The 27,925-nt window shown below is 40.3% G+C and overlaps 1 protein-coding gene across 2 annotated transcripts; it reads left to right on the plus strand.

The window, feature by feature from the left end:
* Positions 1–3,064: 3,064 nt before the first annotated feature.
* Positions 3,065–27,925, plus strand: CMTM6 (CKLF like MARVEL transmembrane domain containing 6). Of its 2 annotated transcripts, XM_045387078.2 has the most exons (4): positions 3,065–3,277; positions 14,223–14,399; positions 21,197–21,295; positions 25,132–27,925. In XM_045387078.2, exons 1-4 carry the CDS (start codon positions 3,140–3,142, stop codon positions 25,267–25,269), a joined length of 552 nt encoding a protein of 183 aa, XP_045243013.1. In that variant the 5' UTR covers positions 3,065–3,139; the 3' UTR covers positions 25,270–27,925. The 2 variants fall into 2 exon arrangements, with proteins under 2 accessions (XP_045243013.1, XP_065395880.1); XM_065539808.1 differs by lacking the exon at positions 21,197–21,295.

A 27,925-nucleotide genomic window follows, 5' to 3' on the forward strand; every position in this document is an offset into this window, starting at 1 on the left:
CAACATAGTGAGTCCCACCATTTGACTATTCAGTTGTTTTATTCATTAATGAGGGTGACAGTTTTCTGTGTGAATATGCCCATCAAAAGAGTTTCCTATACAAGTATTTGCTCATGAAGCACTAACATTTTTATTTGGTCTTTCAATTTATGAAGAAAACATAAGGGATGCCCATTTCTTTACCTGGGTGAAATATTAGTCTCTAAATCCTGGGCACCCCCAAATCATTCAGAGCGAAGAAAATATGGCATGTCTACTGTCTACTACACAATGGCTTTCACTTTTATCACATTATAAAACAGTGTTTCTCTATGTGGATGGATTTGTTCCCAGATTCACATGAAGAGCTTGTTACAAAAGTATATTCCCAAGCCCCATCCATATTCAGAATCTTTGGGGCTAGATCTCCAAGAATCTTCATTTTAAATTAACATCACAGAGGATTCTTTGCCATCTTGGAGTTTATGAATCACAGGCTAAATTCATGTCTTCTTCTAAAAATGCAAAGAGAAGCAGAGACCCCTAGAGAATTGCATAAGTATGCCCTAAACGAACCAAGAGGGTTGACGAAGTCTGTTCATCTTCCCTCTTGTCTCAAAGTATCCTTGTTTCTTTGTAACTTTCCCCCAATACTTTATTTTGAAAATCTTTAAACATACAGAAATGCTGAAATAATTGTACAGTGCACACCCATATACTTCACCTAGATATTACCATTAATATGTTACTGCAGTTGCTTTGTTTTGTTTTTTGTTTTTTTGAGACGGAGTCTCGCTCTCGCCCAGGCTGGAGTGCAAGTGGCGCGATCTCCTCCGCTCACTGCAAGCTCCGCCTCCCGGGTTCCCGCCATTCTCCTGCCTCAGCCTCCCGAGTAGCTGGGACTACAGGCGCCAGCCACCACGCTCGGCTATTTTTTTGTATTTTTAGTAGAGACGGGGTTTCACCGAGTTAGCCAGGATGGTCTCGATCTCCTGACCTTGTGATCCGCCCGCCTCGGCCTCCCAAAGTGCTGGGATTACAGGCGTGAGCCACCGCGCCCGGCCAGCACTGCAGTTGCTTTATCAAAAATCTTTGTTTTTTGTTTGTGGTTTTTTTTTTTTTTTTTTTTTTTTTTGAGACGGAGTCTCACTCTGTCATCCAGGCTGGAGTGCAGTGGTACGATCGTGGCTCACTGCAACCTCCGCCTCCTGGGTTTGAGCGATTCTCCTGCCTCAGCCTTCTGAGTAGCTGGGATTACAGGCACGTGCCACCACGCCCGGCTAATTTTTGTATTTTTAGTAGAGACAGGGTTTCACCATGTTGGTCAGTCTGGTTTTGAACCCTTGACTTCAGGTGATCCACCTGCCTTGGCCTCCCAAAGTGCTGGGATTACAGGTGTGAGTCACTGTGCCTGGCCTATCACAAATCTTTTATCCATCTCTCTAGTCATCAATTCATCTTAATTTTGGATGAATTTCAAAGGAAATTTTAGACATCAGTAGTGTAATTTGGGAGGATAGTGACTTGAAGAATAACGGGACAATGAATCCTTGTAGCCCTGGTGAAAATACAGTGGCCTTCTTTTATTGGACAGAATTGGTGGCATCTTGGCCTTGAGAGGACATTCAGAATGCATGTAATCAAAGACAGAAGGGTAGTTCTGGCTGGTTCAAGGTGGCCCCTGTGGGGCAGTATCTACTTGTCTCTATTCATTTGAATGGGAGCTTTCGTTTGTTACTGGAAGAAGAAAGGGAGGTTTGGGGCCACGGAGAAGATGTAGCAGCTGATGGCAGCAGAAACCCTCCTCTCTTCCATAGGTTTTGAGACTCCAATGGAGAGATGAGTTAGAAGCTGATGTTTTCTGGGTTAGTGTTTAGCAGCAAGGTTTCGAGTCAGACTGCTTAGGCCTGCATTCCAGCTGCTCTTGGCTGTTTGTCCTTGGATATGATCTCAGCCTCTTGGCCTCGGTTTTCTCATTTGAGAATGAAGGTAACCGACTTTATACTGTTGAACCTACTTTATATTGTTGTGAAGACCCTGTAACTCAATCAACTTCAGTTGCTAAAATATAATTGCATTCCTCGACAAGTTCACACAAAATTAACATATGTGACTGCAGCAGTTGGTGACCAAGAAAGAGACAAAGGAAATGATTTTGAAAAGTGAGCCTAAATGGAATTTGGGGAGACGCGGGAGGAAGCCATCCTGAAAGTCCTTACAGACAACTCATTGTACTTAAAATGAAATCCGAATTCTTCTCTTGGTCTGCAAGGCCTCCACATTATCTGGCCTTTGCCTACATCTCCAACATCTCCTTTCCTCCTGTACTTATCCCTAGTGACACAGGCCTTTGGGCTTCAGATTGAGCCAAACTCATTTGGTCCTTGGGACATTTGCACTTGCATGAAAGGCTCTCCCCAGAACTTTACAAGCCTGGCTTCTCATACTTTTTGAGTCTCATTCAATTCAAAGATCATGGTCCTCAGAGAGGCCTTTCCTGACCACTCAGTTTAGTAGTGGCCATTTAAGTAGAGCACCTTAAGTAGAGTACCTTAAGTAGAGCTCCATCCTTTTCTCCTTCTCCTTCCTCTTCTCCTCCTCCTTCCTCTTCTCCTCCTCCTCCTCCTCCTTTTTTAAACTAAATTTACCAAGCCATCAGAGGTGCTGAATCCATTATTTTCGTGTCATATTTTCACATCACACTATTTTCACGTCACTTATCACTATCTGAAATTACTATTCATCTGTTTTCTTGTTTATTGTCTGTCTCTGTTACTAGGGATCCTGTGATTTTGGGTGGTACTTGGCTGTCACCCAAGCACCTAGAACGGGGTTCACTACACACTGAAAGTACGCAAAAATATTAAGTGAATGAACGAATGTCAGGATGAAAGATGGAGGGAGGTGAGAAACCCATCAAAGGCTCACAGAAAGAACTCAGTCCTTGGATGAAAATAGGAAGAATCCCAAGCGCTAACAGGCAAGTTTGCTGAGAGGGGAGCGGGCGGGCCGAGGGCGGGGGCGGGAAGGGGCGGAGTCGGGCGGAAGAAGGGGAAGAGGCCCAGGAAGTGACGGCCGCCTCCCCGCTACCGGGGACTTCTGGAGTCCGAGAAGTCAGCGGTCCGGTTGCTGCGGCCGCCGTGCTCACCGGCCCGAGGCGATGGAGAACGGAGCGGTGTACAGCCCCACTACGGAGGAGGACCCGGGCCCCGCCAGAGGCCCCCGGAGCGGCATCGCTGCCTACTTCTTCCTGGATCGGCTCCCGGGGCCCCGGCGCGTTCTCAAGGGTTTGCAGCTGGTGAGTCCGCGGTCGGGGAGGGCGAGCCCAGGCCGGGGAGCGGGGTCTGGCCTGGGCTTGGGAGGCCGCCGAGCTGCTTCGTTTCAGCTTGGTTGTTCAGTAAGAGGCGGTTTCCACACCTCTAGTTCCTTTCCTCTCCGCCTGGGGAGGGGGGCGTTACCCTCCGCCCTTCCGCCGGGCGGCCCCCAGGCCCACGGCGCTCGCCATCGGGATCCCACGACCTGGGGCCACCCAGTATTAGGCGGGCTCAGGAAATGCATCGGAGACCCAAGTCAGCCACTTCAGCATCTTTCGCTCATCCTCTGTGGCGACTTTCCTCTCTTCTCTCTGCTGCTACTCTGCATTATCGCCCACAGTGCCTGCATTTAGACTGTGAAGCGCTTTGTGTTTATCTTTCTCTGGCTCTTGCGGTTTTCCTGCGGCGAGCCCATGGGGGCAGCTTAACTTGCTGGACAAAGTCCTGCGATACCACGCGTGGCATTGAGATGTGTGTGTGTGTCCAGTAAATTGTCTTCTAAAAGTTTTATATTGACTGGAAAATAATTATTTCAAAATTGAGCAATATGGATTCTAAGTGGAAAGTCGAAAGGACAGCTTTTTTTTTTTTTTTTTTTTTTTTTTTTTGAGACGGAGTCTCGCTCTGTCGCCCAGGCTGGAGTGCAGTGGCCAGATCTCAGCTCACTGCAAGCTCCGCCTCCCGGGTTCAAGCCATTCTCCTGCCTCAACCTCCCGAGTAGTTGGGACTACAGGCGCCCGCCACCGCGCCCGGCTAGTTTTCTGTATTTTTTAGTAGAGACGGGGTTTCACCGTGTTAGCCAGGATGGTCTCGATCTCCTGACCTCGTGATCCGCCCGTCTCGGCCTCCCAAAGTGCTGGGATTACAGGCTTGAGCCACCGCGCCCGGCCGAAAGGACAGCTTTTTGTGAGTGTGTGCGGAGAGCAGACCTAGGACATGGTACGCATATTTCCGTTTTATTGAGTTTATTTTAAGCAGTTAAAGTACCATAAACCTATTAGTGAAAACATCAAAGCATCTTTGGGATTTAAATTATTCACTTTACAGTCGTGTTGAGCTCCTGTGTACTGTTTCAACCACTGATGAGCAACATTTTCTGCAATAGAACCAGTTTAGGAAAAATCCGAATGCTTACAATGTTTATGAGTTTTGTTTTGTCTTACTTTGTTTTGTTTTTTAACCATTCTAAGTAAAAATTAGCTCATTGGTTTCCTTGGAAATAAATTCTTACAACTCAAATGACCAGAAGTTAAATTCTTAGAACTCAGGTGACCTACTTTTATTGAATAGAAAAACAGAAGTCGGAAAATCGGCTGTTTAGCGATCAAAACGATCACATCTGCTGATGACTGGGAAATCATTTGAAAGCAAGGGATAATGCCGCCTATGGAACCCAGTATCCCTGTAGGTAGTTCCACACTGGCCACCTTTAATTTATTACGAGGCATCCGGGGCTCTTCCCTGCCACTGTTCCTTTGCATAAGCTGTTCCTTCTACCTTCTTCCTTCTGCTCTTCTCTTGTCAGCTGTCACATGATTTTTAGGTATTAGCTGTATTTCTCTGCAGTAAAGCTAAAATTTTCTACGTGAATAGTAGAACTCTTTAGAACAGAAAAGAATATTCATCTGAAGCTTTTTTTTTTTTTTTTTTTTTTGAGACGGAGTCTTGCTCTGTCGCCCAGGCTAGAGAGCAGTGGCGCAATCTCGGCTCACTGAAACCGCCTCCCCGGTTCAAGCAATTCTCGTGCCGGGTAGATGGGACTACAGGCACGCACCACCATGCCCGGCTGAATTTCTTTTTTTTTTTTTTTTCCCCCCTGTATTTTTCATAGAGACGGGGTTGATCAGGCTGGTCTCAAACTCCTGACTTCAGGTGATTTTCGCTCCCCGGGCCTCCCAAAGTGCTCGGATTACAGGCGTAAGCCACTGCGCCCAGCCCATCTGAAGCATTCTTGCTGCTCAAAAAAATCATCTGTATTGGTTTGCTGCCCACAAAATCTCCTGTTTTCAGTTGCCTTTATTTTTTTTCTTTCTAATAAAAAGTGGCAAAGCTAAAGTAAATTTTCTCATTACCTTCTTACAGTTTAGTAAACTGTAGTTTTGTATCTTTGGACTAGAACATAATCAGTTTCCTTCCTTATTGCTATTATAGAAGAAAACATGGAACAACCAGAAATGGTTGTGGTAAATGTTATACTTGGACACAGAGAAGATGAATTTGCCTTAAAAGATCGTTAGATTGTATTTGTTCTCCATGATTCATAAGAAGAAATGGAAAAAGAATAAAAACTAGTATCTCTTTATGAAATCTATTTGTTTGTTTATGGGGAGATTGTCATGTTACAAGAATGCCTTTAATGTGGAGATTTAAAAGTACTTTTTCATTATTGCCTTTCACTTTGATGGTTGTCTTTTTGTTCCTGGTTTGTCTGTTTTGATAATGTCTTATCTCTTCACAGTAACAGTATATTACAGGAATTATCCACCAAGTCCCAAGAAAGTTACATATGAAGTCAGTAAAAGTTGTCTTCCAGCCTGGAGCTATAGGCAAGGCCTTAACTCACATTCTTCCTTTAGATAGATTGGTTGTTTTACTTTAGATGTTTAATTTTTTAAAAAAACTAAACAGAATTGGGAGCTCCAGTAAGGAAACAACTGTAATGGAGAAACCCATAATCAGAAGAGGAGGTGTTTTAACAAGGGACCTGCAAACCCTGCGAAATTTTATTCAAAATATTGTACACTTATATGTTTGAGTATATTATTCTGGACCCATAAATCTTAACAGGATTTATAAGATCCTACAAGAGAAAAGAAGCTTGCTCTGAAACTTAAAAACTAGACACTGTATATACTTAGGAAATTCTTACATTAGAGTCTTCGGAGGTTGAATTGGATTACCTCTGAGGTTCTTTCCACTCTTAAACATTTTTTTTTCAAACTCTGAGACTCCATGGGGTTTGCTATTACAGAACTGAACATTGAAGGGATAGAGAGTGGAGCCTGTATACAGAGGAGATTAGAGATAAAAGAACGTAGCTTCTCGGTCTCTTGAAGTTACATAGCTGTGTCTACCATTCAGATATGACCTGAATTTTTTTAAAACCCTGAGCATCCCCCAACTACCATTCACCCTTCCAGAGCTTAAGAAGAAATGCTCAGTTGAGAATTCAGTATAAGGAGTTACTGGAGTCCTAACTGTATGCAGTTTTTCAGTTTATACTATCCTTAGATTTGTCCATATGTTCATGTTTTATTTTGTGAATTTTTTTGAGGGAGTTTTTGTTTTAAGGGGAGAATTGACGTTTGGTAACCTAATTGCTTGCTGGATACGCTGGTGCAGTGACCTAAATATGTGTAATTTTCTGTGCAACAAGCTCCACATTGTGTCCGTGCAGTCAGTTGACTGTCCTGATAGCTGCACAGTACTGGGATTCTAGTCGCTCATCTGGCAAGCGGTTTTAGAAATCACCAGTGATTTTTCAATTTATTACATTATAAATGTTACCCTATAAGTACCAAGAAACAAATTACTTAGAAGCATTTCTTATATTAATGCTCTTTTCATTATTTAAATATGAAAACTGATGTGTAGTAAATTGAAATGTTCTATTTTTACCTTGAGGAAGATTCATAATGTCAGCAAATTATATCTTTGAACGTTTGTAAGAGTAAATATTTGCCTAAGGCAAGGGAGGCCTGGACTGTTTCTTAAGACCAATGGATTTTTAAATTTGAACTTTACTTACAACTACAAGGTTTTTAATAGTAAAGTTCATTAATTTATAATTCATATCATTTTGTAGATGGAGCCTTATAATTAATGACAAACATTTAAAAGTTCTTTTTATAAAATATAAGTAGTAGACTGTTAAATTAATGGAGAATTCATATTTAATATAGTGACCATTTTAAGGAACACTTGAAATTTCAGAAAAGGTAGTGAAACTGAGGCTGGGTGCGGTGGCTCATGCCTATAATCCCAGCACTTTGGGAGGCCAAGGTGAGCAGATCACAAGGTTAGGAGATCGAGACCATCCTGGCCAACATGGTGAAACTCCGTCTCTTCTAAAAATACAAAAATTAGCTGGGTGTTGTGGCATGCGCCTGTAATCCAGCTACTCAGGAGGCTGAGGCAGGAGGTGGAGACTGCAGTGAGCTGAGATCGTGCCACTGCACTCCATCCTGGCAACAGGAAAAAGAAAGGTAGTGAAAAAAAAAAAAAAAGGAAAAAGAAAGGGTAGTGAAACTGAAATGGAGAGACAGATGCAGGATAGTAATTATCCAGTGTTTAAATAACCAGAGCTGTAAGATCATCTTTTAGTCACTGAGACTTCCCCAATCTGTTGATGCTAGCAAATTGTTTTTAATGTATGATTTAATACATTAAGGGAAATATACAGAACTGTGGGTTTAACTTCACAAAGCCAGTCTTACAGGGAAAACCTACACAAACATACATACTCGTAAAAGGAATTTAACAAACGTTTCATGGGGAGAGTCAGAGACTTGGGTTCTTGTCTGTGCGGAGCTAACTTGGGGCTTAACTGTCAGTAGCTTAATTCCATCTTTGTAAACATGACGGTGGGAGACTATGCCCTCTAAGGGCCCTCCTGACATTAAAAGCTTGATAATTCCCTTAATTATATTTGGGTAAAATTTTATGTCATTAAAAGGAGTTACATTGGGTATACAGTTGTTAGGTACTTAGCTTAATATTCAGTAAGCAATATTTAGTGTGATGACTTCATGCTATTGAGAACAAAACTGTTTACCAAAAAATAATAATTGAGCCTTTTTACTTCTGGGTTACATTTACTATGAAATTCTTAGCTAATTCAGTGACATTTTTCTCTCTTCCTATTCTTGACCACTTTGGCATTTAATCCTGGTGACCACTCATTTCTCGAAATTCTTCCTTCAACTTTTACACTTTTTTTTTTTTCAAGACGAAGCCTAGCTCTGTCACCCAAGCTGGAGTGCAGTGGCGCAGTCTCAGCTCACTGCAACCTCTGCCTCCTGGGTTCAAGCAATTCTCCTCCCTCAGTCTCCTGAGTAGCTGGGACTATAGGCGTGCACCACCATGCCCAGCTAATTTCTGTATTTTTGGTAGAGACAGTTTCATTATGTTGGCCAGGCTGGTCTCAAACTCCTGACCTCGTTATCCACCCACCTTAACCTCCCAAAGTGCTGAGATTACAGGCGTGAGCCACCACGCCTGGGCAACCTTTACTCTTTTTTCTTTTTAATACAAAAAAGTGTCTGCTGGCCGGGTGCGGTGGCTCACGCCTGTAATCCTAGCACTTTGGGAGGCAGAGGCGGGCGGATCACAAGGTCAGCAGATCGAGACCATCCTGACTAACACGGTGAAACCCCGTCTCTACTAAAAATACAAAAAATTAGCTGGACGTGGTGGCAGGCGCCTGTAGTCCCAGCTACTGGGAAGGCTGAGGCAGGAGAATAGTGTGAACCCAGGAGGCGGAGCTTGCAGTGAGCCAAGATTGCGCCACTGCACTACAGCCTGGGCGACAGAGCAAGACTCTGTCTCAAAAAAAAAAAAAAGGTGTTTGCTTACCAAAAAAAAAAAAAAAAAATCAACTAAAAATATTAAAACCACTTTCCTACCCCTCATACTGCCAGGTGTCACAGTGTGATAATAGTTTGGAGTATGTTTACTTGGTGCTTTTTAAGGAGTTTTCTTTTTTCTTTTTTTAATAACACTTCCTGTGGCTTGCTTATCCTCTGTTAGTTGCTCTTTTCCCTCCTATACTCGAACTGTAGAATTCCTTTAGGCCCTACCCAATCCTCTGTTCCTCCTGTTTTCTAACCTACTAAACCAGGCAGGCGTTCCCTGCTGCCTTTATCTAGACATCCATATTCCCTTGCATGATCATCACACAACCACACCCAACTCCTAAACCATTTTTTTCTTCATCCCCATCCAGTTAGGTCAGTTGCCTTATTATCATTTTTGGATTTACTATGCAAATTCTTGCCCTTATGAATATGTTTTTTTTCATCCTCCACCTAGAATTAGAATGTCATCTGTCTCTCCACGTTCTGTGTGTGTCTCTACCTGGTTTGAGTCCTGCTTTTCCACTCATTCTTCTCCAGCTCCTTAGAACATTTTCTTGAGATTTTCTAACCTACATATAATGAATGCTCAGTTAATGTGGTATAAAATGTGTGGTTAGTATTGTTTCTTGTACACTGAGCTTATTACTCCATCATTACATCTTCCTGTACATAGAACAGTGTTGGAGTGTTGCTAATTCAAGTACACTTTGAACTAGCAATTGTATAATGCTGTGGGAGCTTACAGAGGAAGGTTAGTAGCCTCAGAGATGGGTAGTCAGAGAATTTTTTTTCTTTTTTTTTTGGTGGAGACGGGGTTTCACCATGTTGCTTAGGCTGGTCTCAAACTCCTGAGCCCAAGCAATCCTCCCGCCTTGGCCTCCCAAAGTGCTGGGATTACAGGTGTGACCCATCGCACCTGGCCAACAGAATTTCATATTGACTATAGCTTGTAGTGCCAATTTCTTGGCCTTTAACTTGAGATGGGAGCTAGTAAATGTCCAAACCTTTTTTTTTTTTTTTTTTTTTTTTTGAGATAGTCTCGCTCTGTCACCCAGGCTGGAGTGCAGTAGCGCCATCTTGGCTCGCTGTAACCTCCACCTCCTGGGTTCAAGCAATTCTCATGCTTCAGCCACCCAAGTAGCTGGGATTACAGGCATATGCCACCACGCCCAGCTAATTTTTGTATTTTTAGTAGAGACGGGGTTTTGCCGTGTTGGCCAGGCTGATTTTGAACCAGGTTGGCCAGAAGGACTCAAGTGATCTGCCCGCCTTGGCCTCCCAAAGTGCTGGGATTACAGGTGTGAGCCACTGTGCCCTGCCAGATGTCCATACTTAATATTGTACTCCTTCATTCTCTTTTAAGATGTCCAGGCAGAATGCCTCTTAGTGTTGCTCTGAGGCAATAGGTCAGTAAGGTCAGTAAGAATGACACCTGTTAATGCATTTGGAATAGGACTTGTAATGACTTGAGACTGACTGCTTCTGGACAAGCTGGATCCCATCCTTTTTTTTTTTTTTAAACCGAGAATAGACAAGCAGCCTGTGTCTGTCCTACAGATAACATTTTATTGCCATATAGCCTTCACACATGAGTGTGCCTAGTAATCTAATTGTAACATGAATGGTTCAACTATTCCCAGACCCTAATTAGAGTTTTAGGCTGGTATCTTCTCTCAGTTAATTGACTTTTATACACCTGAGGCATATTTTGTAAATTTCTCAGAGAGAAACTTTCAAAACTTGGACAAGATTTAACATAGAGGCAAGAAAAAGGCAAGTGAAATGTCAGCTATTTAGTATTTTATTAGACCATAGTCATGTTAGAACTCATCCTGTAATTCTGATTATAGGAGACTAAGGAAGTGTCTTTACACAGTGGCCTTCTGGGATTTGTCTTGGTGTTGTCACTGTATATCCTGTGGTGTAATGATTGGGAGCGCCTTACCTAACACCTGTCTGAAGGAGTTGTTTGGGACATGCTGGGCTATTTCATGCTTCACTAACTTACAGGAAATCAGAGGGATATCTATTTTTTTCTTTTATATAAATTCTTTGCTGTTGTGGGGATATATACATTTTGTGTAATCAGTAGGAGGGAGAGGAAAGCCCTTAAAGGTTTGGATAGCAGTACAGATTTGAATTTTTTTTTAACTTTTTATTTTGAAATAATTATTGATTCACAGGAAATTGCAAAAAAAAAAAAAAAAATACAGGGAGGTCCCATGCACTCATTTGTATGTGCATGTGTGTGTAATTCTGTGTAATTTTATCACATGGATAGCTTTCTATAATCACCACCACAGTCAAGATACAGAACTGTGCCATCAGCACAGGCTTCCCTGTGCTACCCCTTTGTAGCCACACCTTTCCCCTTTCTCTTGGCTGCCACTAATTTGTTAGCAATCATTATTTTTTTTATTCTAAGAATGGGCTGTGAATGGACTCATACAATATGTAACTTTTTGAGATTGGATTTTTTTTTTTTTACTTTGAATAATTCTCTGGAGATTCATCTAGGACATGACATATATCAAGTTTGCTCCTTTTTATTGCTAATATTCCATGGTATGGATGTACACAGTTTTAACCATTGGACATCTGGGATGTTTCTAGTTTGGGGCTACTATGAATAAAATTGTTATAAACATTCATGTACCGGTTTTTGTACAAATGTTAAGTTTTCATTTCTCTGAGACAGATGCCCAAGAGTTCTGTTACTGGGTCATATGGTAGATATATGCTTAGTTTTTAAACAGTTCAGCTATGCCGAACTCTTGTTCAGGATGGCTGTACCCTTGACTCTTTTTGATGAAAATGTTTTGTAGGATAAGGTATTTTCTATTACTATGAAATGTATCTGTTGATTTTGGTAACAATCTTCTTGCCATTAACCTGTCTGGTTGCTTCTACTGGCCTGACTGGTGTGAGAAGGGAATTCCCTTTAGCCTCTGACTTAGGTCATCAGTCGTTTTGATGGTTTTGGCCCTCAGCAGGAAATTCCCTCAGCTTCCACAAAACCCACACAAACTGCCCAAGCAAAATATTCTTCTTCACTCTCTTCCCTTCTATTTCTAGAGAAGAGTTAGCCCCAAACCTGAGCCCTGAATCCTATCTTTAGGGAGCCATTTTTCTACCTCTGTCTTTAGATCGACCCATCTTACTGGTTTCTGCGTAAACATGCTCAGTTCTCCCCCATGTTGAAATTCCCTTCTCTTTGACCTCATCCACTACTGCCCTATCTGGCCATTCTTTCCCAGCCACACTTACTGCCTATGCTGTCTCTCTTTCACTGCCTTACCCTCCCCTTATTTCCCAATACACAGTATTGTCATCGAGCTTCTCTCCCTGACTACCCTGGAACTTTTCGTGCTGATGTCACCAGTAACCTTCTTATAGCTCAATCTAAGGTAGGTGTTTCAGTGTTGTTCTTACTTGACCTCTAAGTAGCATTTAGCACTCTTGATTACTTGTGTGTTTGTGCATGTGTGTGTGTAAATACTTTTTTCTTGTTTACTACCCCTTTGATTGCTACTCCTGGTTGTCCTTTGCTGGTTTCTTCCCTTCTGCATATCCTAGAAATCTTTAGATTCCTCAGATTTCCACATAAGGCTATCTTTCCTCCTTTGGGTCATCTCACCCTCCCACTCTGCTGCCTCCCACATCTTTATCTGCATGTTAGACCTCTCCTTTGAGCTCCAGACCATATATTCATTTGCTTTCCAGCTACATCTTCACCTAACTGTTCCACAGACCTCCTCAATCACAGCACGTTTAAAACTGAATTTATTCTTTCCCCAGCACCCTTGCCTTTTAAAAAGAAAAAAACCTGACTTTCTTCAGTGAGGACCAGTATGTTAGTATCACATACACAGCAGTTGGAAGTAGTTAAAACCCACTTGCGTGTAATTGAGTTACCAAGTTAACCAGAGTTAACATTCTCCACTCACCATACCAAGCATCCTGACCTCACACCGGTCACCCACAGCCTGCCATGGCCAGTAGGCGTCTCATTAGCACACCCGAACTCCTGCTTCTGTTATCAGTTGAGTTGTGTTGTTCCCATACTGGTTTATGCTAACTATACTTTTATGGCCATACAGTTAAATACTACAAAGCTAAAACTGAGTGTGAAAAGGAATTGTTTTTTTAAAACTAAATTGAATGCTTTGGAAAGACTGAAAGATAAGTTACTAAAATATTTATCTGCCATGGAATTAAGGAAGAGCAAGGCAACTGTAAAAGGCTGGGAAAACTAGTCTGACTCTAGAAAGATTCTGAACTCTGTTTCTCAAGTGTTTACGATGTCACTTCACTTCAGATAACATCAGTCTGGAAGTGGTGGTCCATAGATGATGAAAGTGAGTTATTCAGAAAATGTGGAATTCCAGTCAACAGACCCATAAAGAAAAAACTCACTCCAAAAGATTGTTAATAAATGTGCATTTTTAAGTTAAAATGTTTAAGGTACATATGTGTTATCTTATGTTCCATATTATTTGTACGCATCTTGTCTGATATGAGCTTTTGCATCCTGTGCGATAAGCGCTTCTGCTGCATCTCTCAGTGATTGCCACTCTTCTCCATTGCTGCTCTCTATTCGCTATTATTTGCCCTGATTTCCTACATCAGCTTCCCAGTTGGATGTCCACCCCAAGGTTTGCCTTACCTCTGGTGCCTTCTCCATATTGTAGCCAGTGAGAACTACTGAAAGCATAAACCTGATCATTGTCAACCTTTACTTTAAAACCCTTAAAATCCAGACTCTTTGATTAATGAGGACGTTTAGATCCGGCCTCAGCTTACCTCTCTAGCCTCATATAATAATTTTTGTGCTGCCGTTCTCTTCCCTCAAACTCTATACTTGAGCCGTGTTGATTTGACTCACTTTGGCAGTTCAGTTGGAGGTCAGGGTGTGTGTTGTCTGTATGTTGGGTCGGGGGCAGGTGCCATGCTCTCATTTCTGAGCCTTCCTATGTACTGCTTCTCTGCTGCGAATTTCTTTCCTTAATCTTTCATCCCCCAAACTGACTCTGTTCTTCAGGTCTCAGCTTTCTCCTTCAGGAAGCCTTTCCTGACCCCAAAGTTGAGCTTCTCTCCTATGTGCTTTTATAACAATATTATATATTTCCCTTGTTCTGGCATTAGTACATAATGGGTTAATTCTTTATTTACCTGTATTTCCTTCAAATCGGCCAAACTGTAAGTTCTGTGTAGATGAGGTTTATTCATTAATCTTGTTTGCCATAGTCTCCTCATTGTAAATATTCGAGTAAATGTATTATTCAGAAACAGCTTTCTAAATACTGTAGGTTCTCTGAAAAACACTTAAGTGAAATGTTTTCTTCATTTGTAGTTGCTGTCTCTGCTGGCCTTCATCTGTGAAGAAGTTGTGTCGCAGTGTACTTTGTGTGGAGGACTTTATTTTTTTGAGTTTGTAAGCTGCAGTGCCTTTCTTCTGAGTCTCCTTATACTGATTGTGTATTGCACTCCATTTTACGAGAAAGTTGATACTACAAAAGTAAAATCATCGGTAAGCATGAGAAAATATCATCCCCATATTAAGAGCATAGCTATTTTGTAATCTGGCATAGTTTTATTGTTTAAAGCAGTAATGTTTTCAAAACTCAGCAACGTGAAAAGACAGTATCCCTTGTTCCAACTTGCTCTGCTTCTAAGCACCTCTGTTTTTTCCTACCGAGGGGATGATAGAGAGGGAAAGTGAGATTAGAGTGAGAGTGGCAGACACTGCCAATAGTTTACAGTTATTGGTAGTTTAATGTAATTCACATTCGACTTAAAAAAAGCCTAGGATTTTGTCACTTCTGATTTCTCACTTTTGAGTGTCACTCATTGGTTCTACAGTTATTAATTGTGTGCCTTTATTACATGCCAGGCATTTATATGCTAGACACTGGAGATAGAGTAATGAACTAATGTGAAATATTTCTGGAGCTTTAAAATAAAACATTTAAAGCTTAAAGCTTCAGTGATCAGGGAAAATAAAGCAACATGTAATTCTTCCTATATTTTGCTTTAATGGTATTATGAAAAGTTGTCTGTGAGTGAATTAAGAATGCATTTGTTGAATTTATTCATACATTTTCTTATAAAAATAAAAACTACTTGAGAGTCTTATTTTTTACAAAATTAGAAATGCTTAACTTTTTAACACTTAGTATGCTGACCCGATAAGGTTTTTTGTTTTGTTTTGTTTTTGAGATGGTGTCTCACTCTGTTGCCCAGGCTGGAGTGCAGTGGTATGATCTCAGCTCACTGCAGCCTCTGCCTCCCAGGCTCAAGCAATCCACCCACCTTAGCCTCCCCAGTACCTGGGACTATAGGTTTGTGCCACCACACGTGGCTAATCCTTATATTTTTTGTAGAGACGGGGTTTTGCCTTGTCGCCCAGGCTGGTCTCAAACTCCTGGACTCAAGTGATCCACCCACCTCGGCCTCCCGAAAGTGCTGGGATTACAAGCGTGAGCCACCATGCCTGGCCCTGACCCTATGTTTTTGAGTATAGTTGAATGTGTGAGATGACACATGAAATAATTTTTATTTATTTATTTTTGAGATGGAGTCTTGCTCTGTCACCCAGGCTGGAGGGCAGTGGCACAATCTCGGCTCACTGCAACCTCCGCCTCCCGGGTTCAAGCGATTCTTCTGCCTCTGCCTCCCAAGTAGCTGGGATTACAGGTGTGCACCTGGCTAATTTTTGTATTTTTAGTAGAGATGGAGTTTCACCATCTTGGCCAGGCTGGTCTTGAACTCCTGACCTCGTGATCCACCCGCCTTGGCCAACCAAAGTGTTAGGATTACAGGCATGAGCCACTGCACCCGGCGAAATAATTTATATAGTTACTGAATTTAACAATTGAGCAATTTACTTCTTTAGTAGCATTTGAGTTGTCAGTAGTAGTTTGTGAAGAGTTGTACGTGTCAGGGTTGGCAAAATAATCTACATTTTTGAGGGAAGGGATTATGGTAGATTTTGAACTTTTTTTTTTTTCTTTTTGAGATGGAGTCTTGCTCTTGTTGCCCAGACTGGAGTGCAATGGCAGGATCTCGGCTCATTGCAACCTCTGCCTCCTGGGTTCAAGCAATTCTCCTGCCTCAGCCTCCTGAGTAACTGGGATTATAGGTACCCACCATGGCTAATTTTTGTTCTTTTAGTAGAGAAGGGGTTTTGCCATGTTGGCCAGGCTGGTCTTGAACTCCTGACCTCAGGTGATCCACCTGCCTTGGCCTCCTAAAGTGCTGGGATTATAGGCATGAGCCACCGCAGCCAGCCTTTTTTTTTTTTTTTTTTTTGAGACAGGTCTCCCTCTTTTGACCAGGCTGGAGTGCAGTGGCATGATCACGGCTCACTGTAGCCTTGATCTCCTGGTCTCAAGCAATCCTTGTGCCTCAGCCTTCTGAGTAGCTGGGGAGTAGCTGTGACTACAGGCGTGTGCCACCACGCCCAGCTACTTTTTTTGATTTTTTTTAGCCATGAGATCTTGCTATGTTGCCTAGGCTGGCTTTGACCTCCTGGGGTCAAGCAGTCCTCCTGCCTTGGCCTTCCAAAGTACTGGGCTTAGAAGCGTGAACCTATGCCTGGCCCGATTTTGAGCTCTTACAAATAAGAAATAACAGTATAAAAACAAACCAGTAAGATTCTATTATTTTAGATTAATAAGAAGCAAGCATTAAATTATATATTGATTAAACACCTAAGATACTTTTTTCTGTATAACCTTTTGTACCTCTTGAATTTTGTGCTATAGGAATCTATTACCTTTTTATAAAAATATATTCTAAGTTAAAAAATAGACTGGAGTGGTGGCTCACACCTGTAATCCCAGCACTTTGGGAAGCTGAGGTGGAAGGAGCACTTGAGGCCAGGAGTTCAAGAGCAGCCCGGATAACATAGTGAGACCCCATCTGTACAAAAAAAGGAAAAAATTAGCTGGGCATGGTGATGCGTGCTTGTAGTCCTAGCTACGCAGGAGGCTGAGACAGGAGGATCAGTTGAACCCAGGAGGTCAAGGCTGCTGCTGTGCGTTATAAATCACACCATTGCACTCCATCCTGGTGACAGAGTGAGACCGTCTCAAAAATAAATAAAGAAAAGTTTATACCAAACAGTTAAAAATTAACTTTGAAAAACAAGTGGAGTCTGAACCAAATCTATCAAGCATTTTATGAGCACATATACACAGTTCTTGGTATAGTCAGTATGTGACCATTCTGTCATCTGGGCTGGTAATACAGGTAGCTGCTGTCAGCATGGATGTACTGGGTGCCAATTACTTTATGTGCTGTGATTTAGAATCCTTACACCTCATGCTCCATTTCTCTTTGAGGAAACTTAGGTTCAGGGTGATTAAGGAACTTGCCCAAAGTTAACACAGCTAGGATGGAAAATAAACTGAATTTGAACTCAAGGCAAGCGCTTACACCACACTCTGTGACCTAGGCAGACTCCTTTTTTTTTTTTTTTTTTTAATTTTTTATTTCACTTTAAGTTCCAGGATACGTGTGCAGAACGTGCAGGTTTGTTACATAAGTATACATCTGCCATGGTGGTTTGCTGCACCCATCAACCTATCATGCTAGGTTTTAAGCCCCGCATGCATTAGGTATTTATCCTAATGCTCTCCCTCCCCTTGCCTGCCACCCCCCGACAGGCCCTGGTGTGTGATGTTCCCCTCCCTGTGTCCATATGTTCTCACTGTTCAACTCCCACTTATGAGTGAGAACATGCGGTGTTTGGTTTTTATGTTCCTGTGTTAGTTTGCTAGGAGCAGAATCCTATTAGAACCAATGCCCTACCATCTTGAGGTGCTGTCATGGCTAATACCATCACTATAGGAATCTCTATGACAATGACAACAGGACTCATTTTTTTTTATGAAATGTATATTAAGAGGATACAGATACTCCTTAGAATTTTTGTTAATTATATTTGTAGTCTTTGGACATTTTCTTTTTTACAGATGAATATACCCTAAGATTTGGACAAGGGAAAAGTTCTCAAGTATCTGAGCTGGTTGATTTATAGTTCGAATGTGTAAATATAAATATATATATAGACACACACACACCAAATTCTGACTGGAAAAATTTATATTAAAAAAATTAAAAGTTGAAATCATTTTGGGCCGGGCGCGGTGTCTCAAGCCTGTAATCCCAGCACTTTGGGAGGCCGAGATGGGCGGATCACGAGGTCAGGAGATCGAGACCAGCCTGGCTAACACAGTGAAACCCATCTCTACCAAAAAAATACAAAAAACTAGGGGCGAAGTGGCGGGTGCCTGTAGTCCCAGCTACTCGGGAGGCTGAGGCAGGAGAATGGCATAGACCCGGGAGGCGGAGCTTGCAGTGAGCTGAGATCCGGCCACTGCACTCCAGCCTGGGCGACAGAGCGAGACTCCGTCTCAAAAAAAACAAAAAACAAAAAAAACAAAAAAAACAAACAAAAAAAGAAATCATTTTGTCATTTCTTATCTCAACAGTGAAACAACATCACCATAAAAATATTTTTAGAAATGTTTAGTTTTTATTTTAATGCTGCATCTGTAATGTTTAAAGCACACTGATCATTTTGACAAGAAATGGTGTTATAATATTGTCCAGTTTAGTATCATTTTGACAAGAAACAACACTGTAATATTGACCAGTATAGTATAATGGTGGAACCTGAAAAAAGTAAAACACTTATTATATCAAACTTGAGCATTTAAAAAGTCATTTTAGAGTAAATACTAGTTTAAAAATACTGAGAAAAAAGAAAAATTAGTCCTTTCATCCTAAAATAGCTTTTGTATTATTTTGCTGTATTCCTTTCAAATCTTTTGTTTCCATTTGTAGGTGATTTTTAATCATAATTTAAATGATTTGTAATCATAGAACATATATTCTACTTTTTACCTAATATCATAAGGATTTCATGTTTGTTTGCATGGTTTAAAAATCACTTTTTACTGTCTGCATATTAATACACTTAAATTTTAAATATTTTTTCATGCAAGAGAGGTTTTCTGTTTTAGAGGAATGTGTTTTGAGTGTGTGGTACTGGTGGTGCCTAAAGAGGAATAACTTTTTTTTTTTTTTTTTTTGGGAAGATGTCTTGCTCTGTCGCCAGACTGGAGTGCAGTGGCGCAATAGGAGCTCACTGCATCCTCCACTTCCTGGGTTCAAACGATTCTCTGCTTCAGCATCCCGAATAGCTGGGATTACAGGCGTGTGCCACCACGCCTGGCTAATTTTTGTACTTTTAGTAGAGACGGGGTTTCGCCATATTGGCCAGGCTGATCTCAAACTCCTGACCTTAGGTGATCCGCCCACCTCAGCCTCCCAAAGGAATAATATTTTTTAAGAGAATGTTTTCTATCCCGTGCCATTGCAGTCACAGTCTATTAGGAACAACAGTAGCCAACATTTTTGGGACATTTACATTTACTAGTGGTATATAGCTCAACATTTACATTTACTAGTGGTATAGCTCAGATTTGAACTCAGGTAGACTGGCTCTAGAACCCATGTTTGTTGAACACTGCATTATTGTCTCAAAATGATTGTCTTACTTCAGTTAACTTGAATGTATTCTAAATATTAGTAAATATAATTTTATATTTATATGCAATAAATTTGAAATAACCAAAGGAATTAAAAAATAAAGTACTACAAGGAAACACCTTTTAGAAGCAGAGAAAACTTCTTTTTTTTTCTTTTTTGAGACAGAGTTTCGTTCTTGTCCCCCAGGCTGGAGTACAATGGTGCGATCTTGGCTCACTGCAACCTCTGCCTCCCAGGTTTAAGTGATTCTCCTGCCTCAGCCTCCCAAGTAGCTGGGATTACAAGCGCCCGCCACCACACCCATCTAATTTTTGCATTTTTAATAGAGACGGGGTTTGACCATGTTGGCCAGGGTATTCTCAAACTCCTGACCTCAGGTGATCCACCCGCCTCAGCCTCCCAAAGTACTGGGATTACAGGCGTGAACCACTGTGCCTGGCGAGAAAACCTCTTACATTTTTTATAAATGTTAAGTGAGTGATTGACAGTTTAGGAATTTTGTGTTAAATAGTTTTATTGATTTTTTTTTTTTTTTTGAGACAGAGTCTTGCTCTGTTACCCAGGCTGGAGTGCAGTGGTGTGACCTCGGCTCACTGCAACCTCCGCCTCCTGGGTTTGAGTGATTCTCCTGCCTCAGCCTCCAGAGTAGCTGGGACTACAGGTGCCCACTACCATGCCCGGCTATTTTTTTTTTTTTTTTGGTATTTTTAGTAGAGAAAGGGTTTCACCATGTTGGTCAGGCTGGTCTCGAACTCCTGACCTCATGATCCGCCTGCCTCAGCCTCCCAAAGTGCTGGGATTACAGCTGGGAGCCACCGTGCCCGGCCAGTTTTATTGGTATTAGGTTTAGTGGAGTTTGCAGTTCAGAAAACTCAAAAAGTATCAGACTTTGGAGTGGCTATCATTTTACCAAGTTTCCCTTTCTGAATCAAGTATATATGTCATTACTGTTTTCAGTTGGCATATGAGGGCCTTATGAGATAATGCCTGAGAGAGCACTTGGAAACCCATGAAACATCTCATGATTGTAAGCTGCATTATGATGATATATGGAAGTTTTATGTAGTAGATAAGCTCATCATACAGGCTCACTGTGGATTACCGACTTGGAACAGTTGAAGGCAATATGTTATTCCAGAAAGCCTAAGTGTCTAAAAAACACACTCTTGGCATACTTCTATTTAATAATGGGTAGTTTTAAAAATTCTTTCTTTTAGAAAGTGCTTTCAAAGCATTGGAATACTCTCAGAGATGTCATCCTACCATAAAATACTTTGAAAGGAAAGACAAATGCTTTTTTGCTGGAAGCAAGGTGGAATTGTAATAAGTGCTTTGGCTTAGATAATTGTATTATGTCCCAGAGAAAAAGAGGCACACACAAACACTTGTACACACGCACACGAGATCTTTTCCGGGACTGTGTTTTGTTTTGTTTTTTTTTTTTTTTGAGACTGGATAACAAAAAACGTCCCAATTAGCTGGGACTACAGGCTCATGCCACCTCTCCTGGCATAGGGGGCTGTTGTTATTAAAAGATTATCTTGTAATGTGTTCTCTTAATATGCCCAGCCCAGTGTGGGTACTGTTTATTTTACACAGTATTTATTGAATGCCAGGCTTATTGAAAAGTTAGAAGTTTGGGTATGTAAGTTTGGATTGTATCAAGAAAAACAAACAGCCAGAGCTTTTTAAAGTTAAAAATGAAAAAGTTCATTTCCATGAATCTAACTGTATTGTATTCCTTTTGTGTTTTGTATGTATGCATAGGATTTTTATATTACTTTGGGAACAGGATGTGTGTTTTTGTTGGCATCCATCATTTTTGTTTCCACACATGACAGGACTTCAGCTGAAATTGCTGCTATTGTAAGTACCTTGTATTTTTAACATTGCTTATTTTTGTTTCCTTAGAAATATGGAATTTGGAGAGTACTTGACAAGTTATACAGTATGTTAGAGTTGTTTTTCTTTTAACTTATTTTTTTAGTGTAATTTTGAATAGAAGACCTTAAAGCAAATGAGCATGATAGCCTTTGAAACCTAGAGCCTATAGAATTTGACTGAATTTTGTTTAAAAAAAATCTACTTACTTCACATATCAATGTGCTATTGCTAATGGAAGTGGTAAAATTGACTTTATTTTATATTTCTCCACTTTCAGTACAATAAATGCACACCTACATGCCAGGAGCTATTCTAGGTATGGAGAATATATGGGAGATATGATTCAGAGGCTCAGCCTAGAAAAGGAGACGGAAAAGTAAAATTGTAATGGAGTTTGTTACATGAACCAATAGAAGTTGTTCTGAGACTGGGTGCTGTGGCTCAGGCTTATAATCCCAGCACTTTGGGAGGCCAAGGTGAGAGACTTACTTGAAGCCAGGAGTTCAAGACCAGCCTGGGCAAGCAACATAGTGAGACCTCATCTCTACAAGAAGAAAAAAAAATTAATAATAAAAAAGTTGGTCTAGACAGCAGTTTTCAGTGGGTTATACATATCCTTAAAGGTTCACCAGGACTTTTCAAGGAGTACGAGGCAGAGATAGTTTTGAGGAAATTAATTTCCAGCTTTTTAATCTCCATATGTAATCTTTTTTAAAACTAGTATGTCTGAGAATTTATCTCTGGTGAAGGAGTGTCACCAACTCTTTTCCACCTTCCCATTCAAAGTCGCCACCCACCTTGCCCCCTCAAAAAGAAAAAAATACTTGCGTGTCCTGAATCTTGCTGCATTAGTTCCTTCTCGCACTGCTATATAGAAATACCTGAGACTGGGTAACGCATAAAGAAAAGAGGTTTAATTGCCTCATGGTTCTGACAGCTCTACAGGAAACATAGCAGGGAGGTCTCAGGAAACTTACAGTCATGGCAGAAGGCAAGGCAGAAGCAGGCACATCTTAACGTGGCCAGAGCAGGAGGAAGAGAGAGAGTGGGGAGGTGCTACGCACTTTTAAACAACCAGATCTTTCAATAACTCACTATTACAAGAACAACACCAAAGGGGAAATCTGCTCCCATGATCCTATCACTTCCAACTAGGCCCCACCCCCAACATTGGGGATTACAATTTAACATGACAATTGGCTGGGGACACAGACCCAAACCATATCACTTACTGTGATGGATTACCTGAGTTGTAAAACAAAACCCTTGAGTATAACAAAGAGACCGTTGAAAATAAAGATCCAATTTTTATCCGAAATTCTTGGGGCCAGAATTTTTTTTTTAGAATTCAGAATATTCTGGATTTTAGAAAGGTAGTGCTGTACATATCCTATATTACACAACACCCATTTGAGGGCCTGGGACAGTACCCTGTCATCTAACATTGGTTTATCTGAAGTAAAACATATGAATATTTATAGTAAAAGGGATAAGAAAAGACTGGAAATAGTCTTACTTCGTGTCAATTTTGAGCCAAGTGAATCATGAAAACCTTGAGTTAATGTAGTTCTTTGGGCTTCGGAATTGTAAATCACGGATCATGGCCTTGGACTGGTGCCAGTGCTGTGAACTTGAATGACTAGAAACTGGACAACAAATTGTCTTGCAAGTCAGCTGGTTTCCAACTAATACTTTGTTTTTAACAAAATTGAAGTTAGGCCGGGCGTGGTGGCTCACGCCTGTAATCCCAGCACTTTGGGAGGTCAAGGTGGGCGGATCACGAGGTCAGGAGTTTGAGACCACCTTGGTCAACATAGTGAAACCTTGTCTCTACTACAAAAATTAGCCGGGCGTGGTGGTGGGCGCCTGTAGTCCCAGCTACTCAAGAGGCTGAGGCAGGAGAATCGCCTGAACCTGGGAGGCAGAGGTTGCAGTGAGCCAAGATTGTGCCACTGCACTCCAGCCTAAGTGACAGAGTGAGACTCTATCTCAAAAAACAAAAAAACCCCCCAAAATTGAAGTTGTAATTAATAGAGTTGTCAGCTAATACATCATTAAAACTGCTTTTTGTGATAGAAAACTCAAAAGGAGTTCAGAGAATTGCATGGCTATATTTACCTATTCATGTGACAACAGTTTCGTAGCACTTACATGTGTAAAAACAAAACATAGAAATAAAATTAACACTGAATCTTGATTCATTCTAGCAATAAGCAATATTTATTCATGGGTACATAAACCAATAGAAGAGAAAAATCAAAGTTTTAATAGGGCTTTATGGTTAATTTCAGTTTAGAATCATTTTTGTTGCAGAGGAGTATGAGATGGTGATAAATAAAATTATGAGTATAAAAATACATTACTATAAAATTCTGTGGGGAAAGTGAAATGAAGTTGAGGAACAATTGAGTTCCAGTGAAAAAATTTACAGCTATAAAAAAAATTTGGATTTTAATTAGATGATGTATTAGACTGTCCCAGTATTTATATTTCACTGGGTATATTTAGTAGTGACTGGTAGTTCAAAAAGCCGATATCTATAATATGCTGGACATTACCTTTTGTAACTATTTAAATTATGAAAAGTTTTACAGACGTAAATGCATGAGGAAGTCCTTTTTGTTTTTTAAATTCAGAAGTGTGTAAACAAAAGAGCTCAAAGATCGAAGATCGCTTGTCTGGAGTATGTAGTATAGAGGGCCTTGTATGGACTGGAGCTCTTTGAGGCGATCAGAGACAGCTTCAAAAACAAGGGTGACATTTAGTCTGAGTTTGATGTATTTAAGAAGATTGCCAGGAAAATAAGGGGATAAAGGCCATCAAGTCAAAAATAAAGATTCCAGAGGGAAAAAGACTTGGCTTTTGTGGCGGGGGATGGGAGGGTGGGAGGCCTTGATAATTAAATTTACATCGGATATGTTGGGGATATCTGGGGGAATTAATGAATTTGGAGCTCAGCTTACTTTGTGGCAAAATGAGGTGGAATACATACTCTTTAGAGGGGGGAGGACAGGTCAGGAGACTGCAACAGACTGTAAGAGAATGTTATGAATAAAAATCGTGGAGATAGAGAGTATTAGATTTGGAAGAGACTTTAGCCATCACCTACATCAATTTTCTCTTTTCTACAGAGCACTTATTTGGCCCCCATATCCTTAAGGGTTTTGCTAGTGGAGAAGCTAAATTTGAAGCAGACGCATGGTCTTCTGTCTCTTGATAGAATTCTCAGAATGTTTGATCATATTTTAGAAGAGAACAATTGAGGAAGTGACTTAAGGAAGAGGAAGTAGGTAGTGGCGTCGTGCCACTGTGTCATTGCAATGTGACAACTGGAACGTGTATTTTATTTAAGTAACTTAACCTAATAGTATCTTCAAAATGGAATTTCTGTTTTGATATTAATAACTTTTTTCATTTTCACCTAGACTGAGTTGCCTAGTCACATTTCCTTATCACATCTGTGGGTCAGTCTAACAATGCAAATATTCTTGTGTTCTGTATCATTTTTTAGGATTTAATGTTTATCTGTTAACCCTAGTTTCATATATTAGCCCTCCACATATAAACATGCACACATAAGGCAGAACATTAGTACTTTGTGGGACTTCCGACTGATAGCCATTATTCTGGAAGTTTTTCTAACTTCTTTCCATTTTTTGATGACTTAAAAAAATTTTTTTTTAACATTAAAGAGTAGTTGTGTATAAGATAAAATTCATAAACATCTCGCTTATATGAAACACTGTCCAAGCCAAGTAGGAAATGTAAGATTATATTCCCAAATTCCTCCTATAACCTTTCCTCATTTTTTTCCTCAGGTGTTTGGATTTTTAGCAAGTTTTATGTTCCTACTTGACTTTGCCATTATGCTGTATGAAAAACGACAGGAGTCCCAGCTGAGAAAACCTGAAAATACCACTAGGGCTGAAGCCCTCACTGAACCACTTAATGCCTAAAGACTCTGGGGAGCACACGTTAACTAAGGTAGTGACTCTGCACTGTGGTGCTTGAGCCCTGGCAGAAGCTCTTGTAAAATCTGCGTAATTGTTTAAACCACTTCTTTCGGAGAGCAAGAGGAAGGTCAAGTAGGCAGTTTTATCAATATTGTGTCAGCCACCACAAATTAGGCGAGCTAAGTTAAAAAATTAAAAAAAAAATAACGATTGAAACTTATCTCAAATGGAGATTTTGGTGGGAGGAGGAGATAACAATTGTTTTTTAAATCACACAACTCAAAGGTTGATAAATGATTCTGTCCTTCTGTTACAGGTCATTCTTTTACTAGGCTTAGCTTCCAAGTGATGCTTTATAGCTGTATAAACGTGATTATATTCATCTACTTAGAAACTGTTTTATTTTTAAATTAATTTGCTTAGCTGTTTGTTTTGATGCTTAGATTATGTTTTGTTAATGGGAATTTAACATATTTAAGAAACCAATATTTAAAACATTGGTCTAGGTTTTTTTCCTTAACATATATTACCAGGCTTCACTGTATTTCACTCAGCCTTAAATTTTACAATATTTTTGGATAACTTATTAATTCTTTCTGAGACCCTGGTATAGCCTATAAAATGTATGGAGATGTTGGTATTTTGTGTGTATAGAAGCAACAATATCAGCAACTTCGTGTTTATACTTCACCTTGGTTGTTGATGTCAAGTGAGAAAGAGATTGTTTTGTAACACATAAAAAAATGGAAGAAACTGATACCACACCTAAGGACCAAAGATAAGAAAGACTTTTTGCCCAAAACAGTGAAAGTAATTATAAAAACAAGCTTTGACCACTTACCAAGTATCTGAAGAGATGAGTTCATACTATGATTTAGAAAGTGGTTCAGTTCCCCTGTTGGCATATGATTATTTTTACTAAAATTAATACAGCCCTGTGGGTCTTCCTTAGTGTTTTCTTTGAAGCCAGTCTGTTTTTTTAGGACCCCAGCCTTTCGTTTTTCATCGTTCGAGATGCCTCTTTCCTGTCTCCTTATCAGATGGAAATGGAACTATGTGCTGCTGCTTCATCTAGCAGAGGTTGACCTCTGGCTCTGACGCTTACTTTTTGTCAGTTGTCTTTAGGTGGTCCTGAATCTTGGGCCCTTTTAATTGTGAATACTGTGTAGCAGGATCTTGAGAGTCCTTGTTCTTACATAGGCATTGGTCTAGTTTGTCTTTGGCAAGGAACATCTTAAGAAAGTAAATATCCAGGGAACCCTGCCCAGACTAATACTGTTGGTGGCATAAAGGAGAATCAAGCCATTCTCAAGAAATAACTTCATAACCAGAATTGTGTGTTGGCTAGCAGCTGTCACAGGTAGGCAGGACGCTTGGGATATGACCTTTCTGTCCAGGTGGTTCACAGACTAGACCTTTCTTATCCTCCTTCTGGAGTTTTGACCTGGGACTCTAGTGTTAAGATGATGAGCCCATACATCAGGTCCTTCTGCACTTTGGTAGAAGTCTCCCAGGGTAGGTTTCCTATATTTGAAGCAGTGGAATCATGTTTCCAGGGATAAAGTTGAATGACCTCATCCTTTTTTTTTTTTTCTCATCTGCCATTTGTGTGTCGTAGATGGGTTTTAGTTGCATGAATGTGGCTAATGTGGTTCTCAGAAATTGGTCAGTATGGCCTGACATAGCTTCTGCTCTGTCTTACTGACTCAGTACCTTTAGGATTTGTGTCAGAGTTTGGATACTAGTGTTAGTGGTAATGTCACCACTATTTAGTTGGGAGATAATGAAACCAATCATGGATGCTGTTTTTATTGGGCATGTCATCTAAGAAAGGAGAAATAGCTGAGTCTTGGGTCTAAGAAAAAGGACTGATTCAGAAAACTAGTTTATGATAGGTCGACTAGAGTTTCACATCAAACCGTACCATTGTGATTTTTAATGTCATCTAGACCTATCTAAAATTCAGAGCATATCATCTGGCCTTCCTCAGGGTCACCACCCATGCATTGGGCTTAGTCAAGATTGACAGATACATTCTCAGCTGGCCTGACATACAAAACATCTTGTCATTGAGCTTAAGTTCTGCTTGTTCTGAGGTTTCACCTCCATGTGTTTCATTGGTACAAAAATGGATCTCTTAGTTGGTCACTTAATTCTTTCTTTTTCAGAAAGATAGTCTGTTCACTGGTAGATTTGGTCACTCTTAGAGTCTTCCTTCACATTGTTTTTTATGGGACCCATGAATGGTTAGCCTTTCTTTTCTATTGTAGCAGGAAATAGGAGTAAAAAGACCATTGTAGTAAATACGTTCAAGGGGAGCTTGGGACCAGAAACCACTGTTGCGTACAAAAAATTGCAAACTCAATAAACTCAAATTTAAAATAATTTTTAAATTAATAGTTATGATACATTTAATTTTATATTTTATACAAATAGATTGCTTAGAATGGTTCTCAAGAATTATAAGGGAAATGAACTCAGTACAAAAATTTTATAATTGCTCTACTTATGTTTTGTTTGGGGGCTGGGAAATGTATTTTTACATTGTTTATAGCCAATCATTTTTATATTTGTCAATTTAAATCTTATGGGTCTTTTTTATCTCTCTTGATGTCAAATTTTATAGTCTTTTTAAATAAATCCATTGAATTAAAATGTT

Source organism: Macaca fascicularis, chromosome 2, assembly GCF_037993035.2.
Source record: "Macaca fascicularis isolate 582-1 chromosome 2, T2T-MFA8v1.1".
NCBI classification, from domain to species: domain Eukaryota; kingdom Metazoa; phylum Chordata; class Mammalia; order Primates; family Cercopithecidae; genus Macaca; species Macaca fascicularis.